General features: G+C 39.0%; 3 protein-coding genes across 3 annotated transcripts; 1 reads left to right on the forward strand and 2 right to left on the reverse strand.

The window, feature by feature from the left end:
* Positions 1 to 348: 348 nt before the first annotated feature.
* Positions 349 to 6,265, reverse strand: cept1b (choline/ethanolamine phosphotransferase 1b). The gene is made up of 10 exons (XM_065243174.2): positions 6,096 to 6,265; positions 5,500 to 5,600; positions 4,956 to 5,376; positions 4,730 to 4,877; positions 4,359 to 4,500; positions 3,097 to 3,181; positions 2,789 to 2,920; positions 2,552 to 2,710; positions 2,351 to 2,476; positions 349 to 2,267 (listed from the first exon to the last, which is right to left on the reverse strand). Exons 3-10 carry the CDS (start codon positions 5,292 to 5,294, stop codon positions 2,151 to 2,153), a joined length of 1,248 nt encoding a protein of 415 aa, XP_065099246.1. The 5' UTR covers positions 5,295 to 5,376; positions 5,500 to 5,600; positions 6,096 to 6,265; the 3' UTR covers positions 349 to 2,150.
* Positions 6,266 to 6,941: 676 nt separating this feature from the next.
* stk38b (serine/threonine kinase 38b) lies at positions 6,942 to 11,928 on the forward strand. The gene is made up of 13 exons (XM_065243176.2): positions 6,942 to 7,220; positions 7,740 to 7,913; positions 7,999 to 8,050; positions 8,130 to 8,252; positions 8,374 to 8,457; positions 8,537 to 8,660; positions 9,453 to 9,607; positions 9,789 to 9,891; positions 9,968 to 10,029; positions 10,108 to 10,225; positions 10,301 to 10,520; positions 10,618 to 10,712; positions 10,841 to 11,928. Exons 2-13 carry the CDS (start codon positions 7,783 to 7,785, stop codon positions 10,978 to 10,980), a joined length of 1,407 nt encoding a protein of 468 aa, XP_065099248.1. The 5' UTR covers positions 6,942 to 7,220; positions 7,740 to 7,782; the 3' UTR covers positions 10,981 to 11,928.
* A 99-nt stretch (positions 11,929 to 12,027) lies between these two features.
* On the reverse strand, positions 12,028 to 15,423 carry kctd20 (potassium channel tetramerization domain containing 20). The gene is made up of 8 exons (XM_065243486.2): positions 15,173 to 15,423; positions 14,473 to 14,523; positions 13,968 to 14,129; positions 13,789 to 13,891; positions 13,592 to 13,712; positions 13,314 to 13,511; positions 13,120 to 13,230; positions 12,028 to 13,041 (listed from the first exon to the last, which is right to left on the reverse strand). Exons 3-8 carry the CDS (start codon positions 14,126 to 14,128, stop codon positions 12,767 to 12,769), a joined length of 969 nt encoding a protein of 322 aa, XP_065099558.1. The 5' UTR covers position 14,129; positions 14,473 to 14,523; positions 15,173 to 15,423; the 3' UTR covers positions 12,028 to 12,766.
* Between the last annotated feature and the right edge of the window lie 67 nt (positions 15,424 to 15,490).

A 15,490-nucleotide genomic window follows, 5' to 3' on the forward strand; every position in this document is an offset into this window, starting at 1 on the left:
AATTAAAAAATGTAAGTTTTTCTTCCAAAGCGACATAAATATTTTCCTTGGTTCGAAATATTTGAAGGGCAAAATATATATTTTTAATGCTTTAAAATGTATTTATTTTAATATATATTTCAAAATATCTATAAAAAAAAATTGTGAAAAATATTTTTTGTAAACATATTCCAAAATATATTTCAGCAAATATATTTTTGGCCATTTTGAAATATACTTAAAATTATATTTGGCAAGTGAAAACACATAAAAGTACTTTATATTCTAAATAAGTGATTTAATCTTGCATTATGAGGCTTTAGAGAGGTGAATTGCTTTCTCAAATACTTATAAACAAAAAAACACCAGTTATCATAAATATAGTTATCTTTATTTTACAGGTGCTTTAATTCAAAAATCTGAGCAATGTTAAAATCAAACAGTTTGTTATGATTTAGAAACGGACGATTTAACATCTTATGAGATAACAGAAAATAAACTTTTCATCTGACAAAGTTTTTAAAAGTGGAAAATTTCTAATATTTGGCAACAAGCAAAGTAACAAAACGAAACCAGATTTCCAAATGAAGTGTGAATGCAATCTGATACTGTAAGAGATGAATACATCACAAACATACTGAAACTCTCATACTAGATTTGACAACAATTGTTAAACTGGCAGACAATTTCACTGTATGATGTGAAGAGTTTATGAGTAAAAAAATAAAACACATTATGTGTAAGTCAAATCTTATTCATAAAGAGCATTCATTCTTGACAGTAACTTGTTTTCAGCCGTCATATAAACATCAGTTTTCTGGGGGCAGCATCAAGCTGTTCTACAAACTAACATTTACATATTTTTACATTATGTAAACTGCCTGAGAGGACATTTAGCAAAAACAAACCCTACCAAACTACATGCAAAAGACCAATATATTCAGAGTTTAAGGCAAATATTCACATCTGATCATTGATTTATAAATGGACTCTTGTCAGAATTCACACGGTTATTACTTTAACTAATAATCTCACTGCATTAATAACTGCTCAAGATAATCTCACAAATCTGATTTAAAGTCCAGATGAAACTTTAACCAGGATCATTTCAGGATTTTTTAAAAATAGCTTTGTATTGCCATCATTCCTGCTGTGTAACTCAAACTAATCATTCAGAATCTGACTTATATAACTTTATAATCTTACAGTCATAATCAAACGCATAAATACTTTTCAACTTTATGATACTGTAACAAGTTCATCCTTAACATTTACAATTTAAACATCTTTTATCATCTCACATAAAGTAAAGCAGATCAATGTGCGATCATATTACACTCCAAAAATAATTAAGAGATGAATTTATGATCATTAAAAGTGTTGGCACTGTGATAATTATTATGGGCAAATAAACACATTTAAAATATTTTATTACATTATAGCAATGAGATTTGAGGGCCAAGTGTGCTACAGAAATGAAGTCACAATACAAAAATCTTAACGTGCGCAAAGAGACTTTTTTCCAAAATGTTTTCTTTTGTTTTGAAGTGAAATATGATGCAGCTATGATCAATGTTAACAAAGTTTTACCTCAAACGAGAATCTTTCTGCTGTCATTTCATATGTGAAGAAACAAAAAAATTAAGTGCTTTAAATCTAAAACTCAATGTCACGCTTCTGTCGTATCCTTTAAATATCAGTTATTTTAACAATAAAACGCAGTAACATCTGTCTGATATCAGCTGCTTGGAGAACAATCTGACCTGATTCATGAAAAAATACAGAAGTGCATCAAATAACATCAGAGAGAGGAGTAAATATTATTATTATTATTATTAGCAGCAGGTTATGAACGTGAGAGACAATGATTGATCTAAACTCCTTTAAACTACGAAGAGTCACATGCAGCGTTAAAACAAAAATATAGAGCAAGGCATTATGGGTAACAAACCCTCAATCTCTATTATAAACCTAAAATAACAATTTAAAGAAAAGTGACCTGGCCTGAAAATAAATTCATTCATTCTTTGAGTCATTTCATTCATTCATCTTTTGTTCAGTAAACTACATTAGTCTCAGAATGATGTAAATAATCTCTTTTGTTCTGGTTTATTCTTAGCAGACGTACAGTAATGGGATGAAAGTGCAGAAGGATGATGTTTCCTCTGAGGTCACTCGACGGACGCTGAACTCTGCAGCTTGATTTTAAAGACGCAGATGTGCAGATGAGAGGCGATCTCATTACAGACGCTGATGCAATAACGCACCAGATCGAATAGAGACAGAATCTGACCAATAAAAACACAGGCGACATTATTAAGATAAGTACAAAACATGATCATTAAGATGCATGAATGTGAAGCAAACTTACCAGAGCAATCCACAACACCAGATATTCATCAATAAAACTGTTGAAATATTGATCTAGAAATAACAGGGCAGGGCCCAGAAACGCCACATCATAAAAGTGCATCTCACTTTTAGTCATATGAGCCACCTGAAAAACACACAAAAAGATTTAAACACACACTATATTCATCATTTATAAACACGAGAGCGTCTCTTTACTCACCACCAGTTTATTCGTGATCTTAGCAGAGACAAAGCCAAAGGCCAAAATATAAAGACACGGATGTTCCTCAAAGAGCTGGACTGTAGATTTTTTATAAATCATCATGGCGAGGACGATGACGGAGCCGATGTGCAGGACAGGAGATAACACACTCGTGCCCTGAAACAAACACACAAACACATGATATCGCTGCACTTTCACTTTCATTTACATTCATGTTTTATTTAATATACATACAGCTATAGTGGATCCGTTTTTCCCCACGCCGCCTGTGAATATGATTTTGAAGTAATGGGCACATGAGAAAATAACGCCCATAAACGTGCAAAGAGCTGGAACTATTTTCATCTGGATGTTTATTACGGGAACCTATCAAATACAAGACATGAAAAAAATACAGATTTTTATTAATAATACTCTAACTCTTCCTAAATACTAATACATACATGTACACGTAACTCTATATTATACACTAGCGGTCAAAATCTAATAAATTGTTAAACAGATCTGTTATGGTTATGTTTGAAGTTTAAGTGCTGAATTACCGGTGATTGCCAGAAAGCCGTTCCACCCACCGCCGCCAGTAAATACACCAGAATTATGAAGATCTGAGCTTCTGTCACATCAATACTGAGTAAAGGAGAAAGCAGTTAGATCACAAACACACACAGCAACTGAAGTCACTCCACTTTTAAAGGTGCAAATGTGAACTGAATTTAAACTCATGAGTTTATAAGACATGTCAGCATGCACAGGGAGAGCAAGCAGCTGATTGGCGCGTCAGCCAGGAGAGGCATTAATTGGTCGATCGGTGTTGGATTTACCGCTACGTTCCAAAACTTGAGCCCGACTGGAGCTATAAACGTCTGCAAGAACGCTAGACACATCTACTGTAAAATCAAATCTACCCATAGGACAGCGACGTATACACAACTTACAATGTGCAGAATAAATTATACTGTCTATAAATGTTGAAAGATGCCAAAATTCAACTCTGTGAATGTAATTTTCTGATAATAAGTGTAATGGTGCATTCACACCAACCGCGGTAGAGGCGGCAAAAACGCGGTATTCGCATGCAGTTGGACACTTAAACATTTGAGTTTACTCGTTCATTCGTGCGTGAAAGCCATGCGTGAAATTCTAGTCAATCGAGACATTCACGCGGAAATCATGTCACTACTACAGCAAGGTCCTGATTGGTTAATGCGGCACAGAAATCCGCCGAAGTTCAGATTTTTCAACTCGCACATTTCCCGTAGCAACGCTCAATTCGCGCCTACCATGCCACAGGATGCCTAATCCCCTCTTTGCATTGACTTAACATATAAATCACTCGTGCTTGGCGCCTCTACCGCGTCTGGTGTGCACCCTGCATAACCGTGGGTTCACACCAGCCGCGTTTGAGGCGTCAAATTTGCGTCTACCGCGTCTAGTTTGCCGCTTGAACATTTTGAGCTTCATTCGTGCGTGAAAGCCGCGCGTGAAATTCTAGTCATAGAGACATTCATGTGGAAATTTGCGTCATGGGAGATGCTCTTGCGTCTCCGCTCGCATTCTTTAATCACATCACTACTAGAGCAAGCTCCTGATTGGCCACGGCAACGCTCAATTTGCATGTGAACTAGATGCGCGAATGAGGCGGAATCACGTCCACCGTGCTGCGCTAAACGCCTCATTCCCGCCGTGAGTCCTCCAGATGCATGTCAACACGTCTTCACATTGACTTAACATTGAAATCGCATGCGCTTGACACCTCTACCGCGGCTGGTGTGAACGCAGCATAAGAGGAGCTTTGAATACTTACATGCCGAATCTCAGGGTACCAGAGACGTACGTCTGCCAGTGAGCACAATAAAACATAAACATTCCCGAGAAACAGCAGAAAAACATCCAGTCAGGGTGAGTTCCCAACTGTACAGCTATACTGGTGCCCAGTGCCACAAACACTGACAGACAAAGAGACAGAGAGAAATTAAAACAATGCTGTAGGAGAGTTAATGTTATATTGTGATTATAATCATAGCTACTGTTCTTCGTGTCGACATGTAGATTATATTTAATTCTATTATACAGAATGACCAATCAGCAACCAGTACCATAACTATATGTTATAAAAGTGTACATATAAATGATATGATTTCGTTGTATTTTTGTTATATTTTTAATAATTGTCACCTGTGGAAAGCGAATCACAGCCGTGGTCAAACAGCTCCCCCAGTGGAGAACTGCTGTTAGTGCGTCTGGCCTGTTTTCCATCAATCGCATCCAACGACTGATAGACAAACAAACCAACAGCACACAGAAGATACGCCCACAGAGGAGCCTACACACGCACACACACACAGTGTCAAACATAAATATAAAAACACAAAAATATTCACAACGCTTTATGTTCTGGTACCTGTTCAGTTGCAGTGGGACAGTAATACACCAACACCAGTGTGGTGAAGATGTTGGTCGCCAGGCCGACGATGGTGATGAGATTGGGGGCGATCCAGGGCGGCATTCTGCGGACGAGCCACTCCCAGTAGCGCTGCATGGCGGGTTCGAGCAGCGAGCGCCCCGAGCTGCTGTAGCAATGCTCCTCCAGACGCTTCAGCTGATGACGGGACAGAACCGGTGCAGGCAACTCGAACAGACGCCGCAGGACGCTTGGGGCGACCCAGCATGCCGTATCCATGCCACGCCCCCGGTCACGCCCTCCGCTCCGCCGCCCATGTGCACCCGTCAGCCCACTCATCACCCTCAGCCAATGACAGCCTGAGTCTGAGCCTGACTCCGCCCACTGCTTTCCACAGAGCCACAGCAGGATGGCGAGACAGCTTGAAATAAGAAATAATACAAATAAGGTTTCTGATTGGTTAAACAGATTCTATTGAATAGCTTTGATTTCTGATGGCTCTAAATCAGTGTGAACGCCATCGTGAGGATGTAAATCAGTTTACCTGTTCTACTGGTCCTGAGATGATAAGAAAATCCAAACCACTGCCCTCATTTACAAGCCACGCCCACTCGACCCCAAACCACGCCACTTACTGGATTCACACTACAAAACATATCAACATTACTCAATTATTTCTGACAGATAAATATATTAGACAACCCAAGCATAAACACTTTTTAGTTTACCAGGGTTAGTATTTCTGAAATGCATGTGCACGTGTCATTAATATTTAAATCATAGCACCACAGTATTATTAGAGATTTTGGTAATCACACAGTACCATGGTATTCCCACCTGAAACCATGACTGCACCATTGTATTATCTGGAGCCAGCATTACTTTATTTATACCAATTAATATTAATGATAAATATGTTAATGAGCTCATTACTATGTAAAAGCGTTTGTGTGTTTAATCTCTTTGTTTTTTTGGGTTCCGGGTTTAATCTCTTATATATCGCAGGAGTTTGCACCGGTGGTCTGTCAGGGTCTCAACTGGGCCAAACCGTTTTAGTAACGTTATAAATGATTTAAGGTTCGACTCCCGGTTCGATTCGTTGTTTATTTAATCGTTTTAACTTTCAGTTATATAACTTACCCGATAACTGCAGATAAAGTCCAGATCCTGCAACAGTACCCGATCCGTCACTTTAGTCCGCTGGAATCCTGATGTTTCGGTTCCGCCGGCCGGTGTCCCGGTCCGGTTAACGCGCTTAACGCGAGCTGCTAGCTTCCGGCGCAGCTCAACACTGTACAAAGAGTGCCTTCAGTAGCGTCATGCAGGCGCAGCTCTGCGCAGGCGCGCCGATGATTCAAGCACGTTATATTGCGCAGATTTGCGCATTAAGTCAAGAAAAAAATAAACGCACATAAATATTGATCAATTCTTATACTTTGATTCATCAATAATCGTATGCTGTATTTTATTAAATAAATTGGTAGTATAAATATATACGGTATTTTTATTATAAAAATAACACTGTGAAGAGAAATAGTCATAAAATAAAAAAACCTATGGCGTGGTCATTGAATATATAAAAATACAAATATAACATAATCTATACATTTGTTGCTTTGTGATTAATTTAATTTTATTAATTTCATTAATTAAAATAAATCTGTACGTTTATTCAAACTGTTGCCGCACACCTGGATTAGGCTATATAAATGATATTGAATATATTTTGTATGCATGTATGTATATGTTTTATGTATATTGTTTCTATAGATTTATGTATTATAATTTTTTTAAATATACATGTATATAGAGGATAAATAATATGTGTAACCTACAATAAAATGTGTAGATTAATTAAATTGAATGGGTAATATTAGATACTTTTACATAAAACATACAAGCTAAAACAATACCACATTTTAAAATAACTCTCTCTCTCTTTCTCTCCTACTCCCCCCTCTCTCTCTCTTTATGGGTGGAGCGTTTTATTTCATTTCTACTCGTCATCAGTGAGAAAAGACAGAAGTTTAACAGAGAGATTCTTCATTTGTTGATGCTAGAATTCAACACCGAGAACTTTAAACACATACACGCTGTTTTCTTGTGTTATCGATCAGTCTGCACGTGAAACTCCGAACAGTCTCCAGTTTTTCTTTTCTTTCTTGTTTTGGATGTCCCTTCATGCGTGTTTGCCAAGAGAAAGAGAATTGCGCGGAATCTCGTCCAATAAAAGTCACAGAAAGTCGCTGAGAGTCTCTATATCAGGTATTTGTTCGGGGTTTTTCGATCTTTATTTAGTTTAAATGTAAAGTTTGATGCGTTGAGTAGTGGAACGCTTGCTGCTGACGTCACATCGTAGCCCCGCCCCGCATCTCTTGTTCCATAATTACATGTTCTGTATTTGCGTATCATATATCACATGTGTCCATACACGAATTGTGTACTAACAATTGTGATGCTGACTACATTGTGTGAGACAGCAGTTTACAATTAAAAGTTTGGTTTAACAAATGTAAAATTATGATGATTATGTTCCACAGCATGATGTGAGTAATTTCAATGAAATGAAGAAAATGTCACCATTTAGTAAAATGCGTTTCTTTTTCTTTTGTCAGTCTTTTATATTCTGTTGATGTGTCACTCTTGTTGGTTAAACAGTAACATTATAGTTGTGAAAGCTCGTCTTTGTTATTTGTGTGCAAAGGAAATCCTGTTGTGTGTTAATCTAAATTCTCATTATTACTAAAGCCTAATAATGTGTTGAACATTTGTGTCATTATACAGAATATCTTCACCCCATAGCTGTTTTGGTACTGTGTGGGTAACTATGGCGACCCGAGGCCACGCCTCCAGCTCATTAATGAGTAATCACACTAAGGAGCGAGTGACCATGGCCAAGGTCACGCTGGAGAACTTCTACAGTAACCTCATAGCCCAGCATGAAGAGAGAGAGATGAGGTAATCACAGTGGATTCAATCTGGATTCTGAACTGAATTCAGTGTTAATGAATGTGAACGCTCACAAACACTATTCTCTATACAGGCAACAAAAGCTGGAGAAGGTTATGGATGAAGAAGGACTGCCTGATGAAGAGGTGACACACAGGGGATTTACAGTATGTAGAGTATATATGGAGATCTGTGTGGGTGAGTGATGTATTTGTTGTGTTTCAGAAACGCATGCGACGTTCACAACACGCTCGTAAAGAGACAGAGTTTCTCAGACTAAAGAGAACTAGACTGGGTTTGGATGACTTTGAATCTCTGAAGGTGATTGGACGAGGAGCGTTCGGAGAGGTGACCAGTTTCGGTTTTATTACTGCTGAAGAACATTTTATTGAAACTATCAAACCTTAGAAAGTAGAAGGTACAGAAATGATAGTTGAAGACAATATAAACGCGTTTCTGATGTCTTCAGGTACGTTTGGTCCAGAAGAAGGACACAGGCCACGTTTACGCCATGAAGATTCTTCGTAAAGCCGACATGCTGCAGAAGGAGCAGGTGATTTTATTAAACACCACCAACATCTCATAACCATTTTTATTATCAAATGATGTAAATAAATCTGTCTGTCTGTCAGGTGGGCCACATCCGTGCAGAGCGAGACATCCTGGTGCAGGCAGACAGCTTGTGGGTGGTGAAAATGTTCTACAGCTTTCAGGATAAAATGAATCTCTATTTACTGATGGAGTTTCTGCCTGGAGGTGAGACAGTGTGATGTGGTATGTGAGATGTTCAGTACATCTACTGGTGCTCATGAGATGTTGTGAGATGTTTGGGATGTCCATTGATGCCCATGAGATGTTTAAGAAGTCTGCTGGTGCTCATGAGAAGTTGTGAGATGTTCAGGACGTCCGTTGATGCTCATGAGATGTTGTGTGATGTTTGGGATGTCTGCTGGTGCACATGAAATGTTGTGAGATATTTGGGATGATATATGCTGCTCATGAGATGTTCAGGACATCTTCTGCTGCTCATGAGATGTTCAGGACATCTTCTGCTGCTCATGAGATGTTCAGGACATCTGCTGCTCATGAGATGTTCAGGACATCTTCTGCTGCTCATGAGATGTTCAGGACATCTTCTGCTGCTCATGAGATGTTCAGGACATCTTCTGCTGCTCATGAGATGTTCAGGACATCTTCTGCTGCACATGAGATGTTCAGGACATCTTCTGCTGCTCATGATATGTTCAGGACATCTTCTGCTGCTCATGATATGTTCAGGACATCTTCTGCTGCTCATGAGATGTTGTGTGATGTTCAGGATGTCCGTTGATGCTCATGAGATGTTGTGTGAGGTTTGGGATGTCTGCTGGTGCACATGAAATGTTGTGAGATGTTTGGGACATCTACTGGTGCTCATGAGATGTTCAGGACATATTCTGCTGCACATGAGATGATGTGAGATGTTCTGGATGTCTGCTGGTGCTCATGAGATGTTTTGTGATGTTCAGGACATCCATTGATGCTAATGAGATGTTGTGATGTCTGCAGGTGACATGATGACTTTGCTGATGAAGAAAGACACCCTGACTGAAGAGGAGACACAGTTTTATGTGGCTGAGACCGTTCTGGCTATAGATTCCATCCATCAGATGGGCTTCATACACCGAGACATCAAACCAGACAACGTCCTGTTGGACTCAAAGGTCACACACATAAATACACGCTGTCATTTACAACTGAAGTGATTATGTCATACAAACAAGAAGTGACTCAATGGCCACTTCCTACGCTCTCTTCTGCTTTTGTTCATCCTTTGTCTCAGCGAGTGCTTTGATTGGCTGTGAGGTGTTTCATCACAGCTTGTGTATGTATGCGTGTTTTCAGGGTCATGTCAAGCTGTCTGATTTTGGTTTGTGCACGGGACTCAAAAAAGCTCATCGGACCGAATTCTACCGGAACCTAAGTCACAGCCAATCCAATGACCTGAGTGAGTGATGCATTCGTTGTCATGACAACACATTTACCTTAAAATTCTATGTTATAGTAACACATTTTCCTCTCAGCGTTCCAACATATGAACTCAAAGAGAAAAGCGGAGACCTGGAAGAGAAACAGGAGACAGCTGGTGAGTGATTATAAGAGCTTCATCAGTCATTTATAAGTCACAGGAAGTGATGCATTACTGTTGCCCCGCCTCTTTTAGGCCTTCTCCACCGTGGGAACGCCAGACTACATTGCACCTGAGGTCTTCATGCAGACCGGCTATAATAAACTCTGTGATTGGTGGAGCCTCGGCGTCATTATGTACGAGATGTTGATCGGTACGAGGCAAAATGCAACACAAGAAGATAAATGTCAGTAATGTTCAGATTGACATCTTTGTCGTCTCTCGGCAGGTTATCCTCCGTTCTGCTCAGAAACTCCTCAGGAGACTTACAAAAAGGTGATGAGCTGGAAGGAGACACTGGTGTTTCCTCCCGAGGTACCGATCTCAGAGCGAGCTAAAGAACTCATCCTCAGGTTCTGCTGCGAAGCCGATCATCGCATCGGAGCCGCCGGCGTGGAGGAGATCAAGAGAAACGCTTTCTTTGAAGGGGTGGACTACGATCACATCAGGTGGGACAAATTCTCCAAACAGTTTGCTTGTTTTGCATCGCCAATTCACAGCTTTATTATCGAGATGGTTTAATGGTCTGATGATGGTTCTTTACAGAGAGAGACCTGCTGCCATCCCTATTGAAATCAAAAGCATTGATGACACATCAAACTTTGACGAGTTTCCAGAGTCTGATATCCTACAGCCAACAAGTGAGACACTAGCATACTTCATAATAAATTATCTATATGTAGCATCTTGTGCATAGTATGCATACTTAAGTCGTATTAGTAGTATGCTTTACATTTAATGTTATAATTGTTGTTGTTCTTGTGTTCAGGTTCACCGGTGGCCACCAATCATCCTGAGTCTGATTATAAAAACAAAGACTGGGTTTTTGTTAACTACACCTATAAACGCTTTGAAGGTTTGACAGCCAGAGGAGCGATTCCATCATACATGAAGACTGGGAAACGATGAACAGATCTTCATCTCTATCTGTTTCTGCACAGATGAAATCCATCACACCGTTTGATATCAGAGGATTTTTCTCATTTTATTGTTTTGTAGTAATGCTCGCTTCTGTCTCGGCCATACCAAAGAAAACATTTTTATCTGAGTCTGGTCATCTCCCAGCTGTCGCTCTGGGCCTTAGAGAAACATTTTTGCACTGCTGGATAAGCGTTTCATTTTCCTCCATTATGGTTAGAATGTAGATTTGTGGTGAGATGCTTTAGAATAGATCCAAAACACCAAAACATTTCTCTTTTTTGAGCTCTATAAACATTTCATGTCTGCTTTTATATATTTATATATATATATATATTTTGTGCCTTATAACTTTATATCTTGACAGATAACTTTATCGTGCATTTTTTTATTGAGCCTCTATATTTTATTGACAAATTATGGGTGAAATCCCATGAATGCAACGCAAGTGTTTTTGATCCGTGTTCATACTACATGGATGTTATATTGTTTTTTTTGCATGTGTTTGTGCCTTTTAATCTTCTTTGTTTTTAAGCTTTTATTGGTATGCAAGTTTGTGACCAAATTTGACTCTGATTTGACTTTCAAAGTTACAATCAGAGACGGTCACAAGGGTACAGTGCTGTAGATCTGCCAAACATTCACTTTATAAACATGTTATATCGGTACAATTTATAAAGCATGAGCTGTAAAATATCTTGAATGTAAGGGTTGCGTCCTGATGGATTCTTGAAACATTTTCCAAATGTTTTTATATCTTTGCTGGCCAACATTCAGTGCTGGATCATTAAGAGATATTTTTATACAGATATGAGCTGTAGTTTAGATGAATGATGTTTGACTGGGGCAGATAAACATTACTTCAGTATTAGCATCATTTCTTCATGAATGAAGATTTTGGTCAAATGTTTATCAACATGTAATAAAATGGACATGCTATTTTCCAGTGTCATTTATTTACTAAAGATAAAAAGCTACTTATAAAAGAGACTGTCATATTTTAAATTTTATTTATCCAAAGCAATTTACACATAAAATAAAATCGTAATAGTGCGTTACAAAATTCAAAATAAAAAACTTCATGTTTCCGCACAATGAATGTATTCACAGCTCCATTTAAAGGGGACGTTTCACAGTTTTTTCCAGACTTTTTTAAGATGTAAAATTAATCTTTGGTGTCCCCAGAGTATGTATGTGAAGTTTTAGCTGAAAATACCATATAGATCATTTATTATAACACTTTATAATATTATATAAAATAAAATTTATTATAACACACACACAAATTAACACTTTGTAGGTGTGAGCACAAATTTTGGCGATTTTGGGTGTGTCCTCTAAAATGTAAATGAGCTGATACTGCAAACACTGATCACCATAATGGTGGTTTGTTGAAATTGAAACTCAATTGTGATGTCAATTATTTTCTCTCTCTGCACTAAATGTCAGTGCTGTGGATAGTGCAGATAAAGGGGCGGTGTTATTATAATAAGATCCCCTTCTGACATCACAAGGGGAGCAAAATTTCAATTACCTGTTTTTTACATGCTTGCAGAGAATGGTTTACCAAATCTAAGTAACTGTGTTGATCTTTTTCACATTTTCTTGATTGATAGAACCACTGGAGACCCAATTATAGCACTTTTATATTTTTAAGATATGTCCCCTTTAACACAATTTAATGTTCACATCACTTTTCATATGCAAATATAAATAAATGAATACTCAGAATTTTGTCCAATGCTTCAGTTTACTCGGATCAGAATGCATACTTCAGTCACTGCTGAAGCACCTCAAGGGGCGGACCATTCAGGCGATCCAACTCATCCACCTGTGGAGTGGGCGTGGCCCCAGGCCAAGTAGGCCCCTCCCCCACGGCAGTGATGAGGTTTGGAACGCTCCTGCTGCGTACGCACTGGAAATCCACGTGTCTGCTTTTTCCTTCCTCTTTTTCCCAGGACAGCTGGATGAACGGTCGCTGGACGTAGCTGTAGATGACCTCCGACTTTCCACCCGAACGCCGCTTCACTTTCTCCTTGCAGGTGGGGTAACCTGAGACACGAGAGAGGAGGGTTCAGTAAGACTCTGTGACACACGGTGTTTTAAGTGTTTTAATGTTTGTGCGTTTACCCTCGATGCCGATCCGTATGTTTTTAAGGCCTCGCTCCTTCAGCAGAGCTTTTGCTACATCTCTGTTCTCGATGAACTTGAAGAAACGGAAGAGTTTGGTGCTGTATAAGACTACAAACATAGGAAACCATGTCAGAAATACAAAAACTCTGTGTCTATTTCTTCACAGCTTTCAGTGTGTGTACAGCGCTCACTCTGGGAATTTTCCTCTCCCATTGGTGGAGGATTGTCACGATCCCAGTCTACGGTATCATCATCCATGAGAACCACGATACGACACTCTCTCTCGCCCTCCTGAGCGCTTGATACCATCGCTGGAACCAGATGCTCTTCCAGGAACGCCTCGAATTGACGGCGAGCACCGTCATTGGACAGCTCATGCAGCAGAGCACCTGATTGGATGAAAAACTTAGTGAGTTTGACAGCGCAATTTTTTTACCTACGTGAACGTTTTTTTTACTGTAAGACTCACTGAGGTCTCGGCATCTGACGGTGTTGTAATCAAAGTTGATACACAGATAATCGCAGGCTTCACGAAGTTCGGCCACAGATACGCCCTCGGGACACTGCAGCACACCGACCCGATAATAATCCTGAGCGAGAGTTTAAATTATACTTTAATACGTTACACAAATTAATACAAAGAAAGAAATCTGTTCGTAAACGCACCAGAATGACTCTGAAGATGTTTGCACCGATACCCTCTGCGATCTCGTATTCACCTTTAGAGTTGGGTCGTGTGAAGCTGTGCTGACGCGCTCGACCGAACATTCTGAAAAATACACAACCAGTTTATTTCAGTGAAATTATGTGTTTATAATTTGATCTGTATAGGATGTGTTCAGTACCTTCCCAACACTGTATCCGGGTAAGCGGTGAATACTGCAGGATCTACCACAAAATGAGTCCCATCAACCACTAGTGTGACCCGGTCATGTGATAATGGGCGTGGCTGTGTAGGCCGCACCTCTTTGGCGGCCTCAGCCCCGCCCTCCGCTCCTGCTGACATCCTACATGCCGTAAATAAAGATTAAAGGGACCGTTCACCCAAAAATGAAAACTGTGGACCCAAATACAAAGGAAGATTTTTTTTTTTTTTGGAACCAAGCAGATCTGGGGCACCATTGACTTCCATAATTAGAATTCATTATATTAATAATTAATAATATTATAGAAGTGAATGGTGCCCCTGATATTTTTTTTAAATATCCTAACCTGTGTTTAGAAGAAAAAAATGTATACAGGTTTGGATAACCTTGAGGGTTTATCCAGTTTTCTGTGAACTATCCCTTTAAATTAGTTTTGAGATGTAAAATGTTGTTATTGTTTTGCAAAAGTAGAGACGGTGTTTACCTGGTTTAGGGGAGAAATGCGTCACAAGTCGAGTGTTTCTCGTCTGTAGACCTGGTAAGACAGTCAGTCTGTATACCGTCAGGTGAACATATGGTACCCCTAATATTATAAACTCCTTACACCTGTCTGACTGGAGACTCATGGGTCCAGATTAACCCCACTGACCCACTCTGAACCCACAACACATGCTTACAGTATACAGAAGTCTATGTTACCCGTTAAATTTAGTTTCATCTTCATAATCAAAAGGTACTATCATGGTGCTCTGATATACTATTACAATAGAGCCAAATATTAAAAATGGCATTGGCTGATGAATAAAAATCATATTTTGATTAAAAACATATTCACACCAAGGTATTGCATTTAAAAATACCATAAAATTACCATCACACATGACCAAAACTACTGAGGCATCTTAATAAAATAGGTACATAAAGTTAATGCTAATGTAAATAAATTAATGCATTGTATCATGTCTAATAACAATGGTAGTAATCAGTGGTAGTTTGAGTTAGACTGGATTTAAGACTTACCTAAATATTCTACAACAAATAGCCAACTATAGATTACACAGGAAACACTGACTACAGTAAGAGCTCGTGAAATAAACGCGATTAAACATTGAATCAATAGAGTTGTATTGTTTGTCATTTAAAAAATACAGGATTTTGTTTACCTACAAAATATCTGTACTTACAGAGTCTCCCTGACGCGCGAGCGCTGTCCCGTACTGTGCTGCGCAGAGCGTGCACGCGGATTAACCAATGTAATCCGCGGGAATTTAGGCCGGGGACGAGTGTGGCAGGCGCGCGCAGAGAAGCTGAGGTAAAGTTTACTTCTGAGTGTTGATAACAACAGCGGAGTTTTTTAATGTAAAAGTTTTATATAGATCTAGTTAATATTATTATAAGACTTCTTTTGATGACTAAGTTACTTCTTTGTGTTGCGTTTAATTGTGTAAAAATGTAAATTAGTCCTCACGATACGGGTTATAAAAACATAATCGATATTCACG

Source organism: Paramisgurnus dabryanus, chromosome 24 (assembly GCF_030506205.2).
Source record: "Paramisgurnus dabryanus chromosome 24, PD_genome_1.1, whole genome shotgun sequence".
Taxonomy (NCBI): Eukaryota; Metazoa; Chordata; class Actinopteri; order Cypriniformes; family Cobitidae; genus Paramisgurnus; species Paramisgurnus dabryanus.

What these genes read in the sequence shown, in the direction of transcription:
- cept1b (XM_065243174.2), bottom strand. Translation starts at nt 5,294, where the DNA reads ATGAGTGGGCTGACGGGTGCACATGGGCGGCGGAGCGGAGGGCGTGAC. An exon ending in CGGCTTTCTGGCAATCACCG is followed by an intron (nt 2,921 to 3,096) that starts GTAATTCAGCAC and finishes TGTATTTGATAG; the next exon opens with GTTCCCGTAATAAACATCCA. An exon ending in TGGTGTTGTGGATTGCTCTG is followed by an intron (nt 2,268 to 2,350) that starts GTAAGTTTGCTT and finishes TTTATTGGTCAG; the next exon opens with ATTCTGTCTCTATTCGATCT.
- stk38b (XM_065243176.2), top strand. Translation starts at nt 7,783, where the DNA reads ATGGCGACCCGAGGCCACGCCTCCAGCTCATTAATGAGTAATCACACT. An exon ending in ACATGCTGCAGAAGGAGCAG is followed by an intron (nt 8,458 to 8,536) that starts GTGATTTTATTA and finishes TCTGTCTGTCAG; the next exon opens with GTGGGCCACATCCGTGCAGA. An exon ending in CAGCCAATCCAATGACCTGA is followed by an intron (nt 9,892 to 9,967) that starts GTGAGTGATGCA and finishes TTTTCCTCTCAG; the next exon opens with CGTTCCAACATATGAACTCA.
- kctd20 (XM_065243486.2), bottom strand. Translation starts at nt 14,128, where the DNA reads ATGTCAGCAGGAGCGGAGGGCGGGGCTGAGGCCGCCAAAGAGGTGCGG. An exon ending in CCGGATACAGTGTTGGGAAG is followed by an intron (nt 13,892 to 13,967) that starts GTACTGAACACA and finishes TGTATTTTTCAG; the next exon opens with AATGTTCGGTCGAGCGCGTC. An exon ending in CATACGGATCGGCATCGAGG is followed by an intron (nt 13,042 to 13,119) that starts GTAAACGCACAA and finishes CTCGTGTCTCAG; the next exon opens with GTTACCCCACCTGCAAGGAG.